General features: G+C 34.8%; 1 protein-coding gene across 6 annotated transcripts in view; it reads left to right on the forward strand.

The window, feature by feature from the left end:
* Nucleotides 1-21,383, forward strand: part of LOC120782203 (bestrophin-1) — a 59,017-nt gene that overhangs the window by 30,591 nt on the left and 7,043 nt on the right. For 4 of the 6 annotated variants that reach the window (XM_040114473.1, XM_040114392.1, XM_040114631.1 and 1 more), the window contains exons 2-5: nucleotides 2,598-2,919; nucleotides 14,064-14,174; nucleotides 17,062-17,803; nucleotides 17,894-18,259. In XM_040114473.1, the coding sequence (XP_039970407.1) occupies nucleotides 2,849-2,919; nucleotides 14,064-14,174; nucleotides 17,062-17,803; nucleotides 17,894-18,259 (1,290 nt within the window). In that variant the 5' untranslated portion in view covers nucleotides 2,598-2,848. The remainder of the gene's footprint in view (nucleotides 1-2,597; nucleotides 2,920-14,063; nucleotides 14,175-17,061; nucleotides 17,804-17,893; nucleotides 18,260-21,383) is intronic. The other 2 variants (XM_040114716.1, XM_040114792.1) reach the window with 1 other exon arrangement.

Here is a 21,383-nt window from a genome sequence, read left to right on the forward strand (position 1 = left end):
ACGCATAAAATTTGCAAAATCTCATCGGTTCTTTATTTGAAACGTTAGATTGGTTCATGACATTTACTCTTTGAAGATAATTTCATTTAAATGTTGACCGCGGCTGCGTCTTAGGTGGTCCATTCGGAAAGTCCAATTTTGGGCAACTTTTTCGAGCATTTCGGCCGGAATAGCCCGAATTTCTTCGGAAAATGTTGTCTTCCAAAGCTGGAATAGTTGCTGGCTTATTTCTGTAGACTTTAGACTTGACGTAGCCCCACAAAAAATAGTCTAAAGGCGTTAAATCGCATGATCTTGGTGGCCAACTGCCCATGCATCCCGAAAAATGCACTGTTTGGTGTGGTTTGTACGCTGGTGGAATCATTGGACCGTATTTTTTCAAAGATGCTGTTGGACGCAACGTTACGGTGAATGGCAGATCAAAATGCTAATTACTCATGAAGTGGCAGCTAATTACCAGAAGCATTTTTCATTGATTAAGGAGATTTTAAAGTTTATTTTGTGTGTGGGTGGTTAACCTGTGCGCTCCTTGCAGCACAATAGTTATATTCTTGGTTGGAAGCTTATGAAACATATGATTTTTTTGGGACCGTATGAAAAACATCATATTAAAAAAAAAAATCTTGGAAAAAGAGAGTATACATTTAATGACGTAGATCACATCTATAACATTGGTTTTAATAAATAAAAACTTTGCATAATTGATATTTTATGGTTAACTTTTGAGTTTTAACCTTTTGCAATATTCATCACATTTTTCTGAGTAACTTTATAAGTTTCATACTTTGCTGGAATTTTGAAGCTCTTCCAACAAAAACCATTGAATATAATAAGCCCAAGTATTCGATACAATGTTATTTTGATTAGTTCTTAGCTTAAACTGAAAAAAGATGGTAATAAATTTGAAATGATAAAAAAACTTTTTTCCGCTCTGGCACCACTAGCTCAGTGACGTGTTTATGTGAGTTTTGGAGCATAGATAAGTCAATGAACGAAGGATTCATTATATTACACAATTTTTTCGAGCCTATAAATGGCAAAAAGTTTAACAATAGATATTTTTTTTCTCAAAGTCTGTCAAAACTTCAAATTTTAAAATTTCTTGCTTCGTCCATTAACGAGAACAACGCTCAATGAGTTCTGCTGTCCACAGCAAGATCGTTTTTTTTAGACGGCTGAATTTTGTGAGTTTTTCAATAAAAATTTTACAAAAAACTATTCAAATATTTTATAAATATATGTTTCTTTAATATCCTTAATTGTTTAAATAAAATATATGTGATTAATATTAATATATGGGAAATAGTAAAAATACTCTTTTTAGTTTCTCGAACCTTATGAAATTTTTTGACACCTAACCCCTAACAAAAACACATAGGTATATGCAACGGGCTCTTCAATAGGGACGTTACAAAATAGACCGATAGGGACAGCAAACGACGTCATATTTTTTCCTGCTCTTTTCACACTTCTCTTTCAGTAAGGTTCGCCATTTCATGATGAAAAGATATGCGTTCCAACAAAGAGTCAAAATTATTAAAATGGCCTCAACTTTAAAAGTGGATTCTTCAATAGGAGCGCTACAAAATTTTTTTTTTTTTTTAATTAAACAAAAACGGTTTGGGATATCAATGAAATTCTTTATTCCTGTGAAAGTACATTCGATGCCATTATGTATGGAACTTGATTTCTTTTGCATTGCCAACACACCACTTTTGTAGAACTTTTATTGAAAAACCCGTTATATACCCAATAAGTGTGGTTAAGATCGGATTCTAATGGGTGTAACTATTCAACTTTATCATTATTCAACGATTTACTATTCTAAAACTAGAAAAAGAAACAAAATTAAAGCCAATACCGTAACATCGCTTGTTAAATCCTGTTTCGTTGTCAACAGCTGCTAGTTTTCGCTCTAATTCTCACGTTCTCGATTTCACCCTTTCTGTCTAGCTATTTGATTAGCTAAGATTTGTAGCTAGCTACATAGAAACAGATATATTTTTATATCTGTATATATCAACTAAAAGTAATCGAGGTAAATTCAGGGTTATACATATTTATATAAATGATCAGGATGACGAGATGAGTTGAAATCCGCGTGATAGTATGTCTGTCCGTCCGTCCGGCCGTGCAAGCTGCAACTTGAAATATTAAGATATCTGAATAAAACTTGGTAGACGTGTTCCTTGGCAAAAAAACTATGTACATATACATACATAAGTATATCTGACCACGCTTCCTTATTAGGTGAGAGTTATTTCATTCAGGGAATGGTAATGGAGTGTCGAGTTTCTATCGAAAGTAGAGTAATTCAACATTTTGGAACTATTATGTGGTAAATATTTAAGATTTGGACAAAATAATTAAATAGTATTCTCTGAATCCACTACTGAAAGGGGTAATAATTGGGAGACTTCTTGTTTGGGATTTGTAATCTTATCTGAAACCATATAGAATTGATTCGCTAAATCAGCCCATCTTACTCACTTCTTTTTAGGTACATATTTATGAATAATATTATAAATTTTGATGCTTATTATTACCGCTAAATAATGACACATCATTAATTATTATATGTTTTTTATTTATTACAGTTATGCTGCTCTACTTAAAAGAAATCTTTTCTGGAACTCAAATCAAACAACTCGCACACATTGATATGCCGCCAAATGTGCTCATTTTGTGACAAAGAGTGTCAACATTTAAAAACAACAATAACTACAAAGAAGCTGAAGAAGCAAAAGTATAGATTAATACAAAAACGGAAAAAATAAAAAAAAAATAAAAAATAAGCATATAAGTAAGAAATTGTGATAATTAAAAAAAAAACTAAAAGTGCGAAAAAATGACGGTAACCTACACAGCGGAGGTGGCCACATGTCGGGGTTTTGGCTGCTTTCTGAAATTATTGAGCAGGTGAGTGCATGAGTGACAATAAGAACTATACTTTTTTATGTAGCTGCCTGCTATATACATAGACATCTGTGCTTAACACTTCACTATTTATGGCCCACATGTGATTTATCACACCTTTAAACTCGTATAAGATAATTGCAGTCATTAAGATAATTAGCGCAACATAGAAAAATACAGGTGAATGGGTTGAGGCTGTGAAACCCACTTCACTTATTTATAACTACAAAAAGTTGAACTGAAAAAAACCGTCATTGAATATGCAAGCAGACTTGTAAATACTGGCCCACTAAATTTAGAAAAAAAGGAAGATCTTAATCTCTTTACATGGGAATAATGGGGTTTGGGGTTATATCCGACCCAGCTGAACCGGTCGAGATGTCACGTAATAATTTCCATAACGATTTCGATGTTTTAACCAACTTTGAAGTCTAAATTTTTTTGTCAAACAGAAATATTTAGTCCTTCCAACCTTACCTGTATGAACCTATTGAAATAAAAAATTGTTTAGGGTTTGGATTTTTAGTAAGATAATTTGAAGTCTGGATCTCCAAAATGTTTACGAAGGTGCTGCCCCAAGTGAAACAATTTGGGATGATATTAGGGACCATCCGCGTGAAGGAAGTTCAAAAATGTTCAAAGATGGTGAATTGAAGACATTGCTCAATGATGATCTGGGTCAAATGATTTAGAAACAATGACTTCGGGTTCCTTATGATCTGAAACCAAGAGACGTTGAGCGTCTAATCTCAATTTGTATGCTTCTAACAATATTTTTTTAAACGTTTTTCACTTATGTTTTCGACATTCTGGTATTAGAGTGTGTGTGGATATTATAAGATTATATGTTCTGTTACAAGTTCAGATCGTTATAAAAATTTAACTATTTTACATTTTCCTCAAACGATTCGGCCGTTGATCAAAAGCAGCAATCACAGTTTTTATCGGTATTAACGACTGAGACTAAATTTTTGTGGGGTATTTGAGGTGACATGTTCTTCAAGTCTGACAACAACCTAGTTTTAAATCTGAACTTCCAGACGGCAAATTACCTGCAGCTATAAAACCAGGATATTGCTTTTTAACCACTGTTAGTAGGTTTTTACCTGAAGCAGAATCATGTTGGAATCTTACTCTCCATCGAGTAGAGTATTACTTAACTGATTTATCACGCTTTCGAAAACATCTTGATAAACACTTTTGCTTTTGCCCCAGTTTTTACTCTCCACTAAACCATTACAACAGCTGAATGGTGACCACCTTGGAATAACAGTTTTTGCACCTTTAGAAATTTTTGCGTAGAATTTGGCTTCCATGTAGAGATCATTTCGAATGAGTCTTGATATGGATCTGGTCGATTATAATTAAGAAGACTTTTCTCCTCTCTGTATGCATTATACACTTTGTAACCGAACTTATGGTAAGACTAAGTAGAGTATACAAATAATATAATACTCCTTAAATGTAATATACAATTTATTAGTTCATACATACACTTATATAAGCTTTATATTAACTGAAAGCGTATAATTAATAAATGAGATAATAATTGATAAAATATTAGTTATTATGTTGTGCTGAGCATTGATCATCAGCCACTTAATATGGCCTAGATAGGATTACATTACAACACAAGTACATCTGGTCAATAAATGTACTCAATAAGTGCTTTCTATGTTTTATTGGTCCTTACGGAAATTTATGAGTAGGTACTCGGGTGTACTTACTTCTGGCTGATTAGATTAATAAGATATTAATTTATGAGTACACACATACATATGTAAATACATATGTTAACGATGTAAATAAAGTTAACTTTTCGGGTTCATTTAATATTTTTTTTGCAACAGTCATGTGCTAATTAAATTGGTCGTGTATATCAATTGCCTTTTAAACTTTTCGCCATGTGTTCATATAAAATATCATGATTTTATTGGTTAAATAAACCGTTCTTCATACATGAGGTATGCCTGCATACACACATACCATGCATTTGCTGTAGCCGCTTTGTCAATATTGACAATCTGATTCGAAAAATGTAAAGAAAGATTGTTTGCTCTTGCATTAAAATCATTTCTGAATAATTTCATATAGACATTTACATATATCTAAATATACTACATACATATATATATGTCATATGATAAACAACATCTTTCTCTTAAAGATTTTATTCTCATATTTGCATTTACTTTAGGAAATGAGATAAAAGCGTTATACTACTATGCGCAAAAAATAGTAAGACTTTGTTCATAATTTTAAAATTCGTAATTTATTCCTCAAAATAATGTATGTCGCCCCGCTCAAAGTAATCCTCCTTGGCGCCAACGTTTTTTACAATCCTCGAAACAGTTGTTTAAGTCAATTTCTGAAATAGTCTTCAATTCACTTTTAATGTCCTCAATTGCCTTAAAACGCTTTTCCCGGTCCAGTCGTTTGAGTTTTCTGAATAGCCAGAAGTCACACGGAACTAAATAGGCGAATACCGCGGTTGCGGGACAATATTGGCTGAAAATATGGCGAGAAACTCACGTATAATCAATGCTGTCTGCGACGGTGCATTTTCATGATGCCAAAACCAAGAGTTGTCGACCCATATTTTCGCTCTATTTTTACGAATAGCATCGCGCAAACCACGCATAACACACAAATATGATTCCTTGTTGACAGTTTGACCAGGCGGAAGGAATTCGGAGTGCACCACACCTGATAATCGAAGAAAACTGTCAACAAAACCTTTATTTTTGACGTGGATTTTCTGCTGCAGCTCATCTTTCGATGATTGTCTGTTTCCGGGTCGAAAGCATATATCCAAGGCACATCGCCAGTAATAATACGTTTCATAAAATCCTGGTAGTCGGAAAGCATTGTTTCACAGACATTAACGCGAAGCTGTTTTTCGAAAAAATTTCGTGATTTTGGAGCCAATCGTGTTTTCAGCTTTCATAGGCCCAAATGGTCTTTCGAAATGGTTTTCACTGATCCTTCCGAAATTCCAATGATGCCAGTCAGATCTCTGACCATTAATCGTCGATTCTCAAGCACCAGTTCATTTATGTTATTGACGTGTTGACCATCAGTTGATGTTGCTGGCCGTCCCGAACGTGATTCGTGTCAACACATTCTCGACCCTCTGCGACTAATTTGTACCAATCAAAAACACTTGCTCTTCGTAAAAATCGCCGGATGCACTTTATGTACTTCAGAAAGACAAGCGTATACTAAACACTAATGATTATTTTGAGATGACATTTGGCACAGAATGAAAATACAAACTTCGTGACAAACTTAATAAACCCTGCTCAGTTTATGAAACGGTGAGTGATAGAATAGCAAGAGCTATATCACTTAAACTTTTATTATACCCACTTTTGAATTTAAAAAAATATATATTTTTTGGATATATGTACATATATCGAATAACTTATGTTGAGAAATATTCTCAGAAAGTTTGAAGTTCCCTCAATATATGAGCGTATTTTTATGATTTTTATAACATAGTGTGTTTGTTTCTCTAAACTTTAAAGCGTTTTTCTCGAAACGTTGTTATTTGAGTCGTTGAGCAAAATTTCTCCAAAACGGCAAGTCCGATCGACTTGTAACCTTGAAATTTTTAACACCTTTTTATATATAAATATTTGTCAGCTAACGATCAAAGGAATAATATTTTCGATAATAATTTCTCTGAATTATCAATTTTTCTCAAAGACGGCTTTCTTTCGGAAACCCCAAATTTGTTAAAAATCTTAATTGTGACTAACCCTTCGATCATCACCTGTGTTGACCTATAATAGGGGAACCTGTATGATAACATTTTTTTGATTTTTGAATCAAAGTAATTTTAAACAGAAAAATCTTCGCCGCTAGACACACATTTTTTTATTGATGTTCCCTTTTTACTTTGCTGTTACTTTCATCTATAATTTTCTTTCATCTAGTACTATAGACCTTTTATATTCTTCGGTATTATTTTAATATGCTCTTCTATCTGAGCTGAGCAATTTCTAAATATATGGCATTATTATTTGAAAACTTTTATAGACTGTCAGCAGTCACCTTGAAACATAATCCAGAACTTAATTTGTAAGCAAGATTCTTCTTTGTGTTAACGATCTTCCTCAAAATAATTACTGTTATCTAAGTGCCTGGCATTACAATTAAAGCACAAAATACCAAAAGTAATGCTCTGCATTATCTACTTGAAAATTAAGCTTTTAATTTAAATGTAAATGACGTTGATTAATGATAGGAAGATAAAACTGTTGTACATACATATGTAATACTTATGCAAAAAAAATGTAATAAAAAGTTTTTTTCTTATTTACTGCCATCTTTATCTATCTAACGGAACCGCGTGCTTTCAGAGCAAACATCAAACAAACCTCACGGCTTTCACACTCAAAATAGATCGTTTGCAATTGCTGCTATCACTACTTTGACAAAGTAAATAAATAATTAAAATATGAGGAAAGTTTTTGACAGCATGATAAGCGTTTACTTTTCCTCCTTGCAAATATTGTCAGTCATTTATAAACAAAAAAATGTTTTTAATTATGGAAACTGAAACTAACAAAATAAGATTTCCTTTAGTAAAACAAACAAATTAGAAAGAAAAAGTAGAAAACATCGAAAAATGTAAGCATTCAACCAAAAATTAAGAACAGTTAAATACCAATAAAAAAATATCAGGCTATATGTAGACGTGACAACCTCGCCCTTGATTTATTGGGTACGTAATTCGGCAATATCAAAAATAGATTGCGTTCGGTCATATTCGTTTAAATGACTGTATTGGCACTTAGGGAGAGAAAGCATGTCGCATTATCGACCAATGCTTAATAACAAGACGTTGACGTCGTTCATAATAAGCAAATTGCGAAATATGAGGCATACTTCTCAGGGTTTTCCATACACCATGTACATTTATGGCACAAATGATAAATGTATGAAGATAACTTTTGTTGTTATAAAAATACCAAACTCCATCATTTATATGGCTGTAATAACCATGTATTTTATTATGCTATTGTTTCGAAACTGCTTACCACTGGAAAGTTATAGAATGATCGTAAAATTGAACCATTGTGTATGATTGTTAAAACAGTGTTGGTTATGTTTGTATCTTGGTAATTTGCAGCAATCGAAAAAAAATATTTCTTAAAAATTACAAGTCAATTCTTATTATAGAAAAACGTTAACTTCGGCTACACCTAAGCTCATTTCGAAATCTCAAAAGCTGAAGGGCTATATAGTTTATATGGTCTCCGATTAGGTTAGATGGCTGATCAAAGATCGCTCGAGGACTGCTATATGTAGTCCTTTATAAAGCCATACGAAATAAAGAACTCCTGTGTTCTAATACAATACAAATTTGCACAGGCGTTTAATTTCCACTCCCGCCAGTTTGGTGGGATGTATGAAGGTATGCGCTCCCAAATGTTCAAGTCTTGATCTCCCAAACGCAAGATAGTTCAGAATAAAGTTTTGAGTTGTTTCCACCTCATCTTCTTCCCAACCTTACAGCATAGACGCTAATGGGGCAATGGCCTGTTAAAAGGCCCACAACTAGATATCACGAGATCTCTTGCGATCGATTTTGGGCCAAAAGGCTTTTGCGCACACATGTACCGATGGTGGCCCAGCACTGATCAAGCTTCCAGCAATCTGGTAGTAGAACACAAGAGGATACGGGAGCACCGACCCACTCTCATTCCACCCATAACAGTTCTAGAATGCCTTTCCTTGCTAGCTCATCAGCATTGCGATTTCCTGCGATTCCGCTATGGCCTGGCACCCATACCGGTCTTATTACAAAGACACTCGATGCTATTTATAGGGAGGTTAGGCACACTTCGGTGTTACTAACATCGTGGCAAATTAATATACCCTGTTAAGCGTATCGCCCAGTCTCTAATTTTCTTTCCAGTTAGTATGCTTTTGAGATCTGAGAAACGAAAATGTCGTTTAATGTTAGATCCGGAAAATACGGTTATAGGGGAAGCAATTCCGAAACCAATTCATAGCTTAGCGGATGCAAATCGCGATCTTAAGTGACCAATAAAGAGACTCATTACTTAATAAAATAAGTGTAAAAGTTATTTATTTACCCTACTTTAACAGCTGATGGACAACAATCGCTCTAGTAAATGATATACTTAGTGCTCTATATAAATAAACTCAATTCAATTTAGGAATCATTTTTCTGCTATTTGTCCCACTGTGCAACAAGTGTTTGCTGATTTACAGGATTCGCTTAACTTCATGTATATATAATACATATGTTGAATAATCTAATACTTAGCTACACTCATATTCTTGTATATTTGTATTCTTGTATCTGCGTGTTAACTTAGCTCGTGTATTACTCGTATTATATGACGCGCTAATCATAAACGTGAAACCAATTAAAATCTTATCAACTGTAATTACTAATGTTAACTTTTATTGGCTCTCACTATGTGTAATACCCGCTTAGATGCTTTCTGTGTTAATACGAGGGCTGCTATATATATTCTGGCCTATGGCAACACTAAGTCCATTTATCCCACCAGCATACATTCGATATTGCATGAACACCTGGCCGTAAGAAAGGTTTGTTCTCGTTGGATCCCGCGCAATTTGACATTCGCTCAAAAAAAGGCTCGTGTGGATTGGTGTAAAGAAATGCTGAAAAAATACGATCGCGGTGCTTCAAAAGACGTTTATAAGATCGTCATAGGTGACGAATCATGGATCTATGCCTATGAGAGCCCGAAACAAAACAGCAATCTACAAAAAACAAAAAAAATTTAAAAAACGAAAAAAAAAGGAAAAAAACATTTTCGTTGATAAATATGCCTATTTACATTATTAGGCCAGAAATATATATAGCAACCTACGTACGCTTACAAAAATAGGTGCTGACCAATTTGAAACTGATAACTCTGTTAGTTCATGTTATTCCACTCAATGGAACTTATAGGCATGCAAGTTTAATATGATGTATTAGATTACCCTTGAACTTAATTGCTTACTTTCGCTAGGGAAAAAATTAAACATCGCAGTCATATCTGTCAGGCAAAAGTGACGTTATCAGACATGCTTATGTTGATTTTTTATTTACTTACTGCTCATTCCTATTTATAGTCATCAGATTTTTAAAAATGCCAAAACATTGGGAGGGATCGATAACTTTTGCCATAATCTTTTGAATTGTTGAAAATTTTGAATGATTAAGATATTTTTTTTACCGCTAATCTAAACAAAACAATAAGAAGTAAAAAGAACAGTGTTTCTCTGTATAGATATTAATTAAATATACTGAAGTGCTTTTAAGATTTTTAAAATATAATATTTCATTTGAGTGAACTAAACTTCGAGCAATCTTGCAATGAATTTAAATGCTAAAAATTATTATACCCCGAACACCGACCATTTTTGGGATATCGATCTGCAATTTTTCACACTTCCTTTTCTCACCAAAGAATCTTCTCATTTGTCGGAATCACTATATGATAAATGTGCAATGCAGTTTGGTCGATAAAAATCAAAACCTTTTGCGAAAAAGTTTTTATAAAAAGATATCTTCACGCGATTTGACATAAACTATTACATATTCAAGGCAACGCCTCAATTTAAAAAAAAAATGTTTTTTTTTGGTTGATCAAAATCAAGATAAAATAATTATTTCCTTAAGTAACTTTAATGTCTTCACTTGACTCAAAAAGATTTCCCGGAGCAGTCTTTTATGTTTGCTGAATAGTCAGAAATCGCACGGAGTTAAATGAGGTGAATACACTGTTTGCGGCACAATATTGATTGAAAATTTGACGGAAAACTCACGAGGAATCAATGCGACGGTGCATTTCGTGATGCGGAAACGTGAGCTTCTTTTTAGAAATAGCTTTGATACTTAAGGGGCTATACCAGTGTGACGCATGAAAAATTAGAAGAGTTTCGTAAATTTTTTTAAAAGAAAGTACTAGACTGAATATTTTGAACTTCTTTGAACGTAATAAAGTATATTTTTAGCTATATTTTAAGACTTTTTTTTTTTACAAAAATGTTGAAAAATAATGGGGTTATGGGCTGCCTTCGAAGGTGCACAAAAAAATAGTGCCCCAACTGCTGGCATGATTCCGGCCGAATGGGTAGCTGAAATAAAACAAGAAAAAACGTTAACTTCGGCTGCACCGAAGCTAATATACCCTTCATAGGTGCATTTCTTTTAGTAACTATGTGTTCAGTTTGTATGGAAGCTATATGCTATAGTAATCCGATCTGACCAATTTCTTCGGAGATTACATTGTTGCCTTAGAAAATAATCTATACCAAATTTGGTGAAGATACATTGTCAAATGTGAAAGTTTTCCATACAAGAACTTGATTTCGATCGTTCAGTTTATATGGCAGCTATATGTTATAGTGGTTCGATATCGGCCGTTCCGACAAATGAGCAGCTTCTTGAAGAGAAAATGACGTTTGCAAAATTTCAAAAGGATATCTTAAAAACTGAGGGACTAGTTCGTATATATATAGACGGACGGACGGACGGACATGGTTAAATCGACTCAGCTCAACATAGTGATCTTTTATATATATACTTTACAGGGTCTCCGACGCTTCTTTCTGTGTATTACAAACATCGTGACAAACTTAATATACCCTGTTCAGGGTATACAAACTTGAAAAGTTTTTTAAACTTAAAAATATTTCTTATACAATGACCTACAATCTTTGAAAAATATTAAAAATTAACAAAATGACGTAATTTAAAAAAAAAAATCGTTTTTTCAAGCTAAATTAACAATTTTCAACCAATCAGAAAGATCGCATGTCATTGTATTCAACAATACTCAATTTTAATTTGAAGTCAATCGGTTAATTTCTCGTTGAGTTGTGATGCCAGCAATTTTGAAAAATGTCGTTTCGAGAAAAACGCGTTTAAAGTTTCGCTTATATATGTTTGCACCTCCGAGCGGTCGCTCTTTAGAACGCTGTCATCCAAAAACTATTCAAGATAGGATCTTTCCGATTTCACAAGATATTTATGAAAATATAAGCTATCGAAAAAGCAATTAAAAAATTTTTTTTTCTTGAAAGTGTCACACTCTCGTATAGCACCAATTCCTTTATTTTATTGACATGTTGATCATTAGGTTGATGTTGATGGCGGTCCTGAACTTGGTTCGTCGTCAATCAAAAACACTTGTTCCCGACAAACAATTTTCACCGAAGATCTTGTCCAACATTTTGAACGTTTCGGCACCAGAAAATTAATTCCGCACAAAAAATTTAATGGAACTTCTTCGTTAAACAATTTCACTTATCGTAAAAACCGCCGAATGCACTTTCTATACTTCAGAGAGTCAAGCGTATACTAAACACTAATGATGAAAAAATATTTCGAAGGATGGGTTTTCGTGAGTCTTACTATTTTTGCCCACAGTAATACATATATAGTTTGTATGTATAAGAAATGTACCCTTGAAAGGTACTATAACATAGCTTCACTGCAGCCGAAGTTAACTTTTTTTTTGTTTATTTTAGAAACACAATATTCATAATTTCAACCATTTTTTACAAAGAATCCGGTCGGGATGAATGTAGTGTTATCAAAAAAATATCACTAATATTATAATTGACATCAGAACGTGGCACCGCTTTCCGATCATAACCAAATTTGGTTCATGGCCACTTTCTATGGTATCCCATTTGATTACCGGCTGCTTCTTTAAAAAAAAACTCAAGCCTTAATGGAGGTTCCACCAGAATTTAAAAGAACTAGTGCTTTTTATTTTTTTGCAACTCATAGCTGAGGAATTTTGGCTCAGTCTCTCCTTCTCTTTCCTAATAAATGGAAATATTTTAGATACAGATTTTAGTTTAATGCCAAAACATAATAAAATCAAATTACACCTACCACTAGTTTCTTTTTGCTATAATGTCGACTTTTGCATTGTAGGGGCAACAGATATTTCCCAAAATTTAGAATAATGGATTCGTGCTTAACACCTGACCGTTCCGTTCCCACGACAGTCGGGTCTACGTAACTGGAACGGACCCGGATTTTTTATCCGGTCAAGAATTGTCAACTCAGCAGATTGCTGCCGCTACAACAACAACAACATATAATTGTTTTAATTATAACCTTTTTGCAAACGAATGAATTAATTTTTTCAAAGACTAATATACTAATATATAATACAATTTAACTACAAGATGGGTTCCAAAGTAAACAGGACTTTTTGAATCTAGCGCCCCCTGGTGGCGGCATCTACATGTCGACTGGTGCGTTAGAATCCGCTATCCTTATCAATTGTTCAGTGAGAATTTCATGACATTTCATCATTGGAAGTGAAGTTATTGCGTTTTAAGTGTCAGTACGTTTGTGTTATCGGTGCGAAAATGAGCTTCGAACAAAGAGCCAACATTAAATTTTCTTTTAAAATTGGTAAAACTTTTACCGAAACGTTTCAATTGATGAAACAAGTTTATGGCAATTATTGCCTATTCCGTAGCAGAGTGCAGACATAGTGAGGACATAAATGACGATCAACATGTGGCCCAATCGAAATCCGTGATCACCGAAAATTCCATCGAAACTGTTCGTGAATTCATCAAAAATGAGCCGAAATCATCATTGAAAATCATGGAAATGGAATTGAACATTTCCAAAACATCGATTTATCGCATTTTGGCAAATCGACTGACGACCAAAAATTGCTCGGAATCCAACATTCGAAGGACGATTATTTGACCAAAAATCACATTTTAACCATTAACCACTCCCCGTATTCACCTGATATGGCACCGTGCGACTTCTTCCTTTTCGGAAAAATGCATTTGCCCATAATAGGAAAGCGTTATGCAGACGTAAAGGCCATTCAAAAGGCTTGCACCGGCATACTGACGGCCATACCGTGCAAAAAACTGTATTGAAGAAGAAGGAAACTATTTTAAATAAAATAAATTGATTTTGCCGAAAAACCATTTGTTCTGTTTATTTTTTCTAAAGTCCTGTTTACTTTGGAACACAGCTTGTATAAGTCTTCTGTAATTGTGAAAATTATCTACTTTATACTCCACTAACTTCTAAAATATTTTTAAAATTATGATTTCTTTCTATACAATAATCAAAATCACATGTTTTATTTTCTTTCTCACAGATGGCGCGGCAGTATCTACAAGCTAGTTTGGCTGGATCTCATCGCATTTCTCTTCCTTTACTACCTACTTAGTATAGTGTATCGTTTCTGTTTAGATGAATATCAAAAGACGTAAGTGAACTTTACTTTACTTGAATCTCAAACAACTTGGTGGCCCTTAAAGTTAACGAGTTTTTAAGTAACTTAAAAAAGTATGTTTTTAGCAAAAATTAATTACAAAGGCATTCGATCATCGAACGCGATTCAAGTAGTTGACGCAAATTGTTTAAGTATATAGTATAACTTTGTGGAATTATTTCTCAGTAGCCACCTTAAATACTTGTAGTGCAATGGTTGGTTGGTTCAAAAGGAAGCGCGCAAACGCCTTACCTCAAATGATCATTCTTAGACCATGGTTAGGCCCATTTTGTGGCTCATTGTACTCCCAAACGATAGCCAATAATGTCCTATTTAGCAACTCAGTGGTCCATTGTCATTTAATTGGATTTTTGGAAACCGTGGAAGAGATCCCACCTAAACCGTATATTAGCAAAAGTAATGTACAAGGGTCACATTGTCCTCAGTGCATGCTGTATACTTTGCCGATTTCACATTACCAAGATTTAGAAGATGAGGCTCTAGGGGGTAAATGCTCTTAAGGGGGTATTTTGGTTTAGAAATTCGAAAAAATCGGTTTTGTTTTTTGCATATTTTTATAGTATAACCCTTCCAGAAAATGTCCCTAAGAGACTCCTTGTGACTCCGATTCCGACTGCGCGAGACTAGTTCTTTAAACTCGTTTTTCTCATAACTACTTTTCTAGACCGATTCACATGAAATTTTACACAAAGCTTTCTTTTACATTATAGTATCGCATTACGAAGAGCTTTCGAAAGATTTTTTTTTTTATTTTTAAAAAATTCCGAACCACAAAAAAAAGGGATAATACGAAACTTTTTTTTAACCTCCACCATTTTGTAAATTTTTTTTTTTCAAAAACGTTTCGTAGTGCGATAACTACATTTTTACTCTTCATGGATTTCGCATAAATTTTAATTTTAGGTCACGGAAAGGATTTATATCCTGCACACCAGAACAAGCCATTGTTCCATCAGTCTCTACTTCGCCCACCTGCAGTTTTTTTTTTAATTTAATTTTTATCTTATATTATTTTTTTTGTATTCTTAGAATATCAATAAAAACATGTAAAAAAATGGATAGTCGAAATAATTTTTGATTTTTTTTATCGCGTCAAAAAAATACCTAAAATTCGGGCTTCTAAACCAGAATACCCCCTTAACAATTAAGATCTTTCCTAAAGGTAGAATACTTTTGAGCTGAACGCTATCAACACTGCCCAAACATACTTTTGTACTATATGTGTGTTTTGTAATAAGGCTAAAAGCTTTTCATTCTATTATATCCTCTCAGTTCATCGTATCAAAACGTTTTATATATGCAACTTCCGATTATTTTCATATTATAAGTCTTCTTCTACGTCTTGGCAGCTCCTACAATAATTGTTGTAAAGTATGCTCAGTCTTTTGGCATGCCTGCCAATAAGACAGTGATCTATTAGCACTCCTAGTAGATTTTTTAAGTCCTTCCTTTTGAATTTGATAATCGGCATGTACGGCTCACATTCCATTCATACCCAGAGCCAGAGGCATTATATTCAAGTTTCATGGGATGTCTAAACGTAGGCCGGTGCTTGCTAGCTATTTCATCTAACGAGTTTTTTCAATAAGAGCGATATTAATAAAATTCTTTATTCCTGTGGAAGTACATCAACAAGTCGAAGTCCATATCAACGAATTTGAGCCAAAAATATTCAGTTATTATTGAGCGGTAACGATCCCCATTCACAGTAACGGGTCGGTCTTGCTCCTCACGGAAGAAGTACAGCACAATGACGCCGTCGGCCCATAAACCTCAACCAACCGTAATTTTTTCGTGATGCAATGATGACTCAGGGAGTACGTGTGGATTGCTGCCTGACCACAAATGAGCCTCATCGGTGAAGATGATTTTTCGATGAAAATCCAGATCATTTTCAAGTTCTTGCTCAGCCCAATTCACGAACATACGACGATTCTGGTGTTCAAGCGGCTTCAGTTCTTGCGTCTATTTGATCTTGTAAGGGTCTAGAGATGCCCAACGCTTGAGAACGACATGTGAGAGACTGATTTGGGTCGACACTCGACACTACGGGCACTTCTTTGTCTCACAAGCACGGGAATCAACGCTCAATGGTAGATGTGAACGATTATGACGACCATAAATTGGCGCTCTTAAAGTTGAGGCCACTGACTCCGAATGTCGGTAGTAAATTTTAATTACTTCGACGAGTTGGATCGTATATCTTTCCATGATGAAATGACAAACCTATCGGTATACTATTATAGCGTCCCTATTGCAAAACCCGTTACTTCACAGGTGCCAGGAATAGCACTATGTCCTGGTGCCAATAGTATATTGTGAAATGATAATTAAGACCAAGAGACAGTTAATTCATATTTAAGGAAAGCCGTTCATGTCCCAAAAACCTTCAAATAGAAGCTTGTCGACCGTCCTTTGCTCCTTTTATGGCTTTAAAAAGATAGCAAGAATTTTTACTGTTTACCTTGTTGGGCACATATGTATACACCGGTACAAACTTAATCTTTAGAGACTCTATTTTCACTGATATATAGAGTTGAACCATTTTATGTTTCTGATTAAAAATTATTTTGTTTTAGGACGAACCATTACTTTTTTGTGTATATCAAACTATTTTTTTACTATCATTTATCCTGTCGAGATTGGGGCCGGACCCCAGTTATATTCAGTATAAAAGGTCATTTCAGCAACTTGAACCCATATTCTTTAGCATCCTTACAGACCTATTAAGGATTTTGAGACTGCTTTGAACAGCAATAATATAACATTTTATGCTTTCCTTTTGTTTCACAAACGGACTGTCTTTAAGAACCGAAACCAACTATTAATCTTGATTTTCCTCCATTTCGAAACCACACAGAATATTCGAAGGCGTTGCAAAGTATTGCTACAGTTACAGCGATCTGATACCGCTTTCATTCGTGTTGGGTTTCTATGTATCAATCGTGATGACACGTTGGTGGAATCAATACACCAGCATACCATGGCCCGATCCGATTGCAGTCTTCGTTAGCTCCAACGTGCATGGCCAGGACGAACGTGGACGTGTTATGCGTCGTACCATTATGCGTTATGTCTGTCTCTGCCTGACGATGGTATTGATTAATGTATCGCCGCGCGTAAAGAAACGATTTCCCGACTTAACACATCTGGTGGATGCCGGTCTTTTGAATGATAATGAGAAAGCGATCATCGAGAGTATGAATAAGGGTTTCCCACGTCATTCAAAGCATTGGTTACCCATTGTATGGGCGGCCAGTATTATAACAAGAGCACGAAAGGAGGGACGCATACGTGATGATTTTGCTGTGAAAACAATTATCGATGAATTGAATAAGTTTCGCGGTCAATGCGGTCTATTGATATCGTACGATACGATCAGTGTGCCGCTCGTGTACACACAAGTGGTCACATTGGCGGTATACTCGTTCTTTCTCTGCTCGGTTATGGGTCAACAGTGGACGGAGGATAAGCAGGCATTTCAAAAGATCGATATATATTTTCCAGTTTTCACAACGTTGCAGTTCTTCTTCTATATGGGTTGGCTGAAAGTGGCCGAGTCGCTGATCAATCCGTTCGGTGAGGATGACGATGATTTTGAGGTAAAAGGAAAATTAACATTTCGATTATAATGTCGTATTTTTTTATGTAATAAGATTTCTATTTACATTATGTTTTATCTACATAAACAGGTCAACTGGATGGTGGATCGTAATCTGCAGGTCTCCTATTTAATTGTCGATGAAATGCATCACGACCATCCGGAACTCATCAAGGATCAATATTGGGATGAAGTGTTCCCTAACGAATTGCCCTACACGGTGGCATCCGAACGTTTCCGCGAAGAGCATCCCGAACCGTCAACGGCGAAAATCGAGGTGTCGAACAAGGCCGCCATGCCAACAACATTGTCGAGCGTGCGCATCGACGAAATGGTTGGTAGCAGGGGGTCAACCAAGCGTTTGTCCTTACATGAGCAAGCTCAAAATTCAGACCAAACACAGACACCAATGCAAGCAGTTAATTATAAATTTCCCGAAATGTCACAAGAAGAGGAGGTTAGAATCAAAATTCCTGTATGCATTAAAAGGCAACACGCGTTGTTCGTCAACAGCGAGAACAATGCCAATAGCAACAATTACAACTTTAACTTTTATCTAAAATTCAACTATTGCTACAAAAACAACAACAATAACTACAATTTGATATGCAAGATAAACAATTGGCTTATTTAACTCACACCTAACTCATATATAACTTATCTATGGTCCAAGCGTCACTAGTCTTATCCACAACTAGTAGCGCTCGTACAACGCGAAAGAAAGTACCAACTGGGTTGCTAACGTCTTTTGTCTAAAAACTTACTGTGCACGTACAAACTAGCGCAACAACAAACATACATACTACTTGTAACTAAAAGTGCTTTGAGGTTAACAATCGCAAGCGGTTGATAATTGGCCATAACAGACGGTGATTGGTGTGCACTTTCACATAGTTTTATAATGTTCTATTCAATTATACTATTTGGTATTGGTGTTTTATATAGACATTGCAATGGGTAATCGGTTCAACTGCAATGCGCTAGTTACATATTTATATCTAGTTATAAGTGTTTGCATTTTTCATGCGATTTGGTGACTGGTTTTCTACCTTAGTTATTATTTACAAACACTTTTGAATATTTTGTAAGCGTTTTTCTTTGCCAACGCGGGTTAAATTTACCGCTGCTCGTACGCAGCGTTGCAAAATTGACTTCTTTACGCAATCTTATCGCTAACTATCTATGTCTGTGTGTGTTTATGTGCATGTAAAATGCCAAAAACAAAATTTAAGTTTACGGATTTGGATTGTATACGTTTACATGCATATATAATTGATGTGATCTGCACTCGTAATATCAAAAAGCAATAGAAATATTTACAAACTAAGCCTTCAAACTAACTTTTGATTCTGATTCTTTCTCCTTCTTCTGCAGCTGTACAAATGCTTGAACTATCTGTACACTTTTCGCCAACGAAAGTTTATTTAACAGCAACTTAATAGATTTGAGTGCATGCATTACTAAATTTCATTCATAAAAATATGTTTATGCGTACAGTGGCACCTCGATTAAAGGTCCGTCAATGACAAACGAATAATTTAAACTTGATTAACCTGCAAACATTTTCTGTTTACATGCAATGAGGCAGTGGGGTAAATTGCAACTCAATTTAAATTTTCCTTTAACACGTTGACTGCCACAGTATCACTGGTAATCGAGATACAAATGCATATTTTTATACAACATTTTATTTTTTATGATAACATGACATTCATAACATTCATTCTAGTATTTAATTAGATGATATACACACATACATATTTAATTTTTTATTTTTTTAATACTAACTTATGTATATATTTCAAAAGAGTTTTCTTCATTCCACTAAGTATTAGCACTTAAGTTATGATAGTCAAAATATTTTTAACCGAGGAAATCTCTTATTTGCTCAACGGTTATTTGTGGAACATTTGAGAAACCTACCTAAGTATATAGAAAACACTATTTATTGCCGTGGATCAAACGTAGAATGCCACAGCCAACTGAAAACAAATTCCACGGAGCGACGACAATTTCAGTTTGAGGAAGAAGAAAAAGTCACACGGAGCCAAGTCTGGTCAATATGGTGGTTGATCGATGGTATTCATTGAGTTTTTGCCTTTAAATTCAGTCACAATCGTTGCTCGATGCGATGGTGAATTATCATAGCGTAAAATCCATGAATTGTTCTTCCACAACTTCGGCCGTTTTCGAAGGATGTTCACACGCAGACGCCTCAATACGGCTAATTAGAACTCCTTATTGACCGTCTGTTCCAAATTCATGATGCACCAAATACGAAAAAAAAGATTTCTGAGCAGCTTCTTTTGTTTCCCCCATTCCGATGACTGTTGACTTGTTTGCATTTCAAACTCATAACTGCATGTCTCATCAGTATTTATAATGCTCTCCATGAATGTGGCATGGGAACTCGCACCATCAGGCATGTCCAAAGAGACCTGTTTACGGTAGTGTTTTTGAAAAAATCCAGCTTTATCGGAACGAGGCGAGCATGAACGCTTTTCATACCCAAAGAAATATCCACGAAAATCATTCGAACAAACCCGCGAGAGATGTCAAGCTGTCTTGCCATTTCCCTAACACTTGCCTGACGCTTTCCAAGCACCATATCCTTCACTTTTTTTTAATATTTTCATCAAATGAAGAGGTCGAAGGTCGGCCAGAACGAGACAAGTCTTCAACGATCTCTCGACCGTCTTTGAAGGCTTTGTACCACTCGTAGGCTTGTGTTTCTGATAAAAATGAATCACCGTAAGCCTTTTCCTACATTCGCAATGATTCCGCACACGAAATTTGGTTAGAAATACAAAATTTTTTTGGAATTTGGACAGTTTTAGCAAAAAACATTTTTTTGAAATATCATTTACCCGGGGATTTTAATTACAATTTCCGGGTCCTTTTTTGTCACAATGTATATACAAATACCTAGGTTTAAAATTATTTATTATCTTAAAAAACGATGGAGAAATGATCGAATCTAATTTGGACGAAATATCGATAATTTTTTTACGTAGAAGAAGATCCACCTCCTAATTGATTTCGTTTCTTGTACTATGCGTGTATAGTGTCAGTAAAATTATCGCACAGAACTTTACAGATACTCAAAGTCCTTAAAAACTTGTTTAAATTAAGACAGCTGTTTTTTATAATCAGCAAAATCATAGGTTAGCTAAGTATGGTAGGCTAATAAACCAGTTAATGGGGTATTCTGGTCTAGAAACATGAATTTCAGGTAATTTTTAAAGTGTCGTTAAAAAAAGACAATAGTTTTACTATCTATTTTTTTATTAGTTATTTGTTAATTTTAGAAGAGTACAGAAAAAAATTAAAAAGAAAAAAATTTCAAAAATTATGAGCCGACGAAGTGGGGTGTCTCTAAAAATTTCCACGTGACCATACCCATGATTTCAACCCTCCTAGTTATCTGAAACCAAAAAAAAACAGATTATTAATCTAGAATAATGTCCCAATGGCCGGTCCTACGGAAAAGTGGGAAAATTTTTTTTTGGGGATGGGGCTAGTTCCAACCATAGACAAGCCTATAAAGAAGACTCTATAAAAATTTCAAGTAAATCGGTCCA

This window comes from Bactrocera tryoni, chromosome 1 (genome assembly GCF_016617805.1).
Source record: "Bactrocera tryoni isolate S06 chromosome 1, CSIRO_BtryS06_freeze2, whole genome shotgun sequence".
NCBI classification, from domain to species: domain Eukaryota; kingdom Metazoa; phylum Arthropoda; class Insecta; order Diptera; family Tephritidae; genus Bactrocera; species Bactrocera tryoni.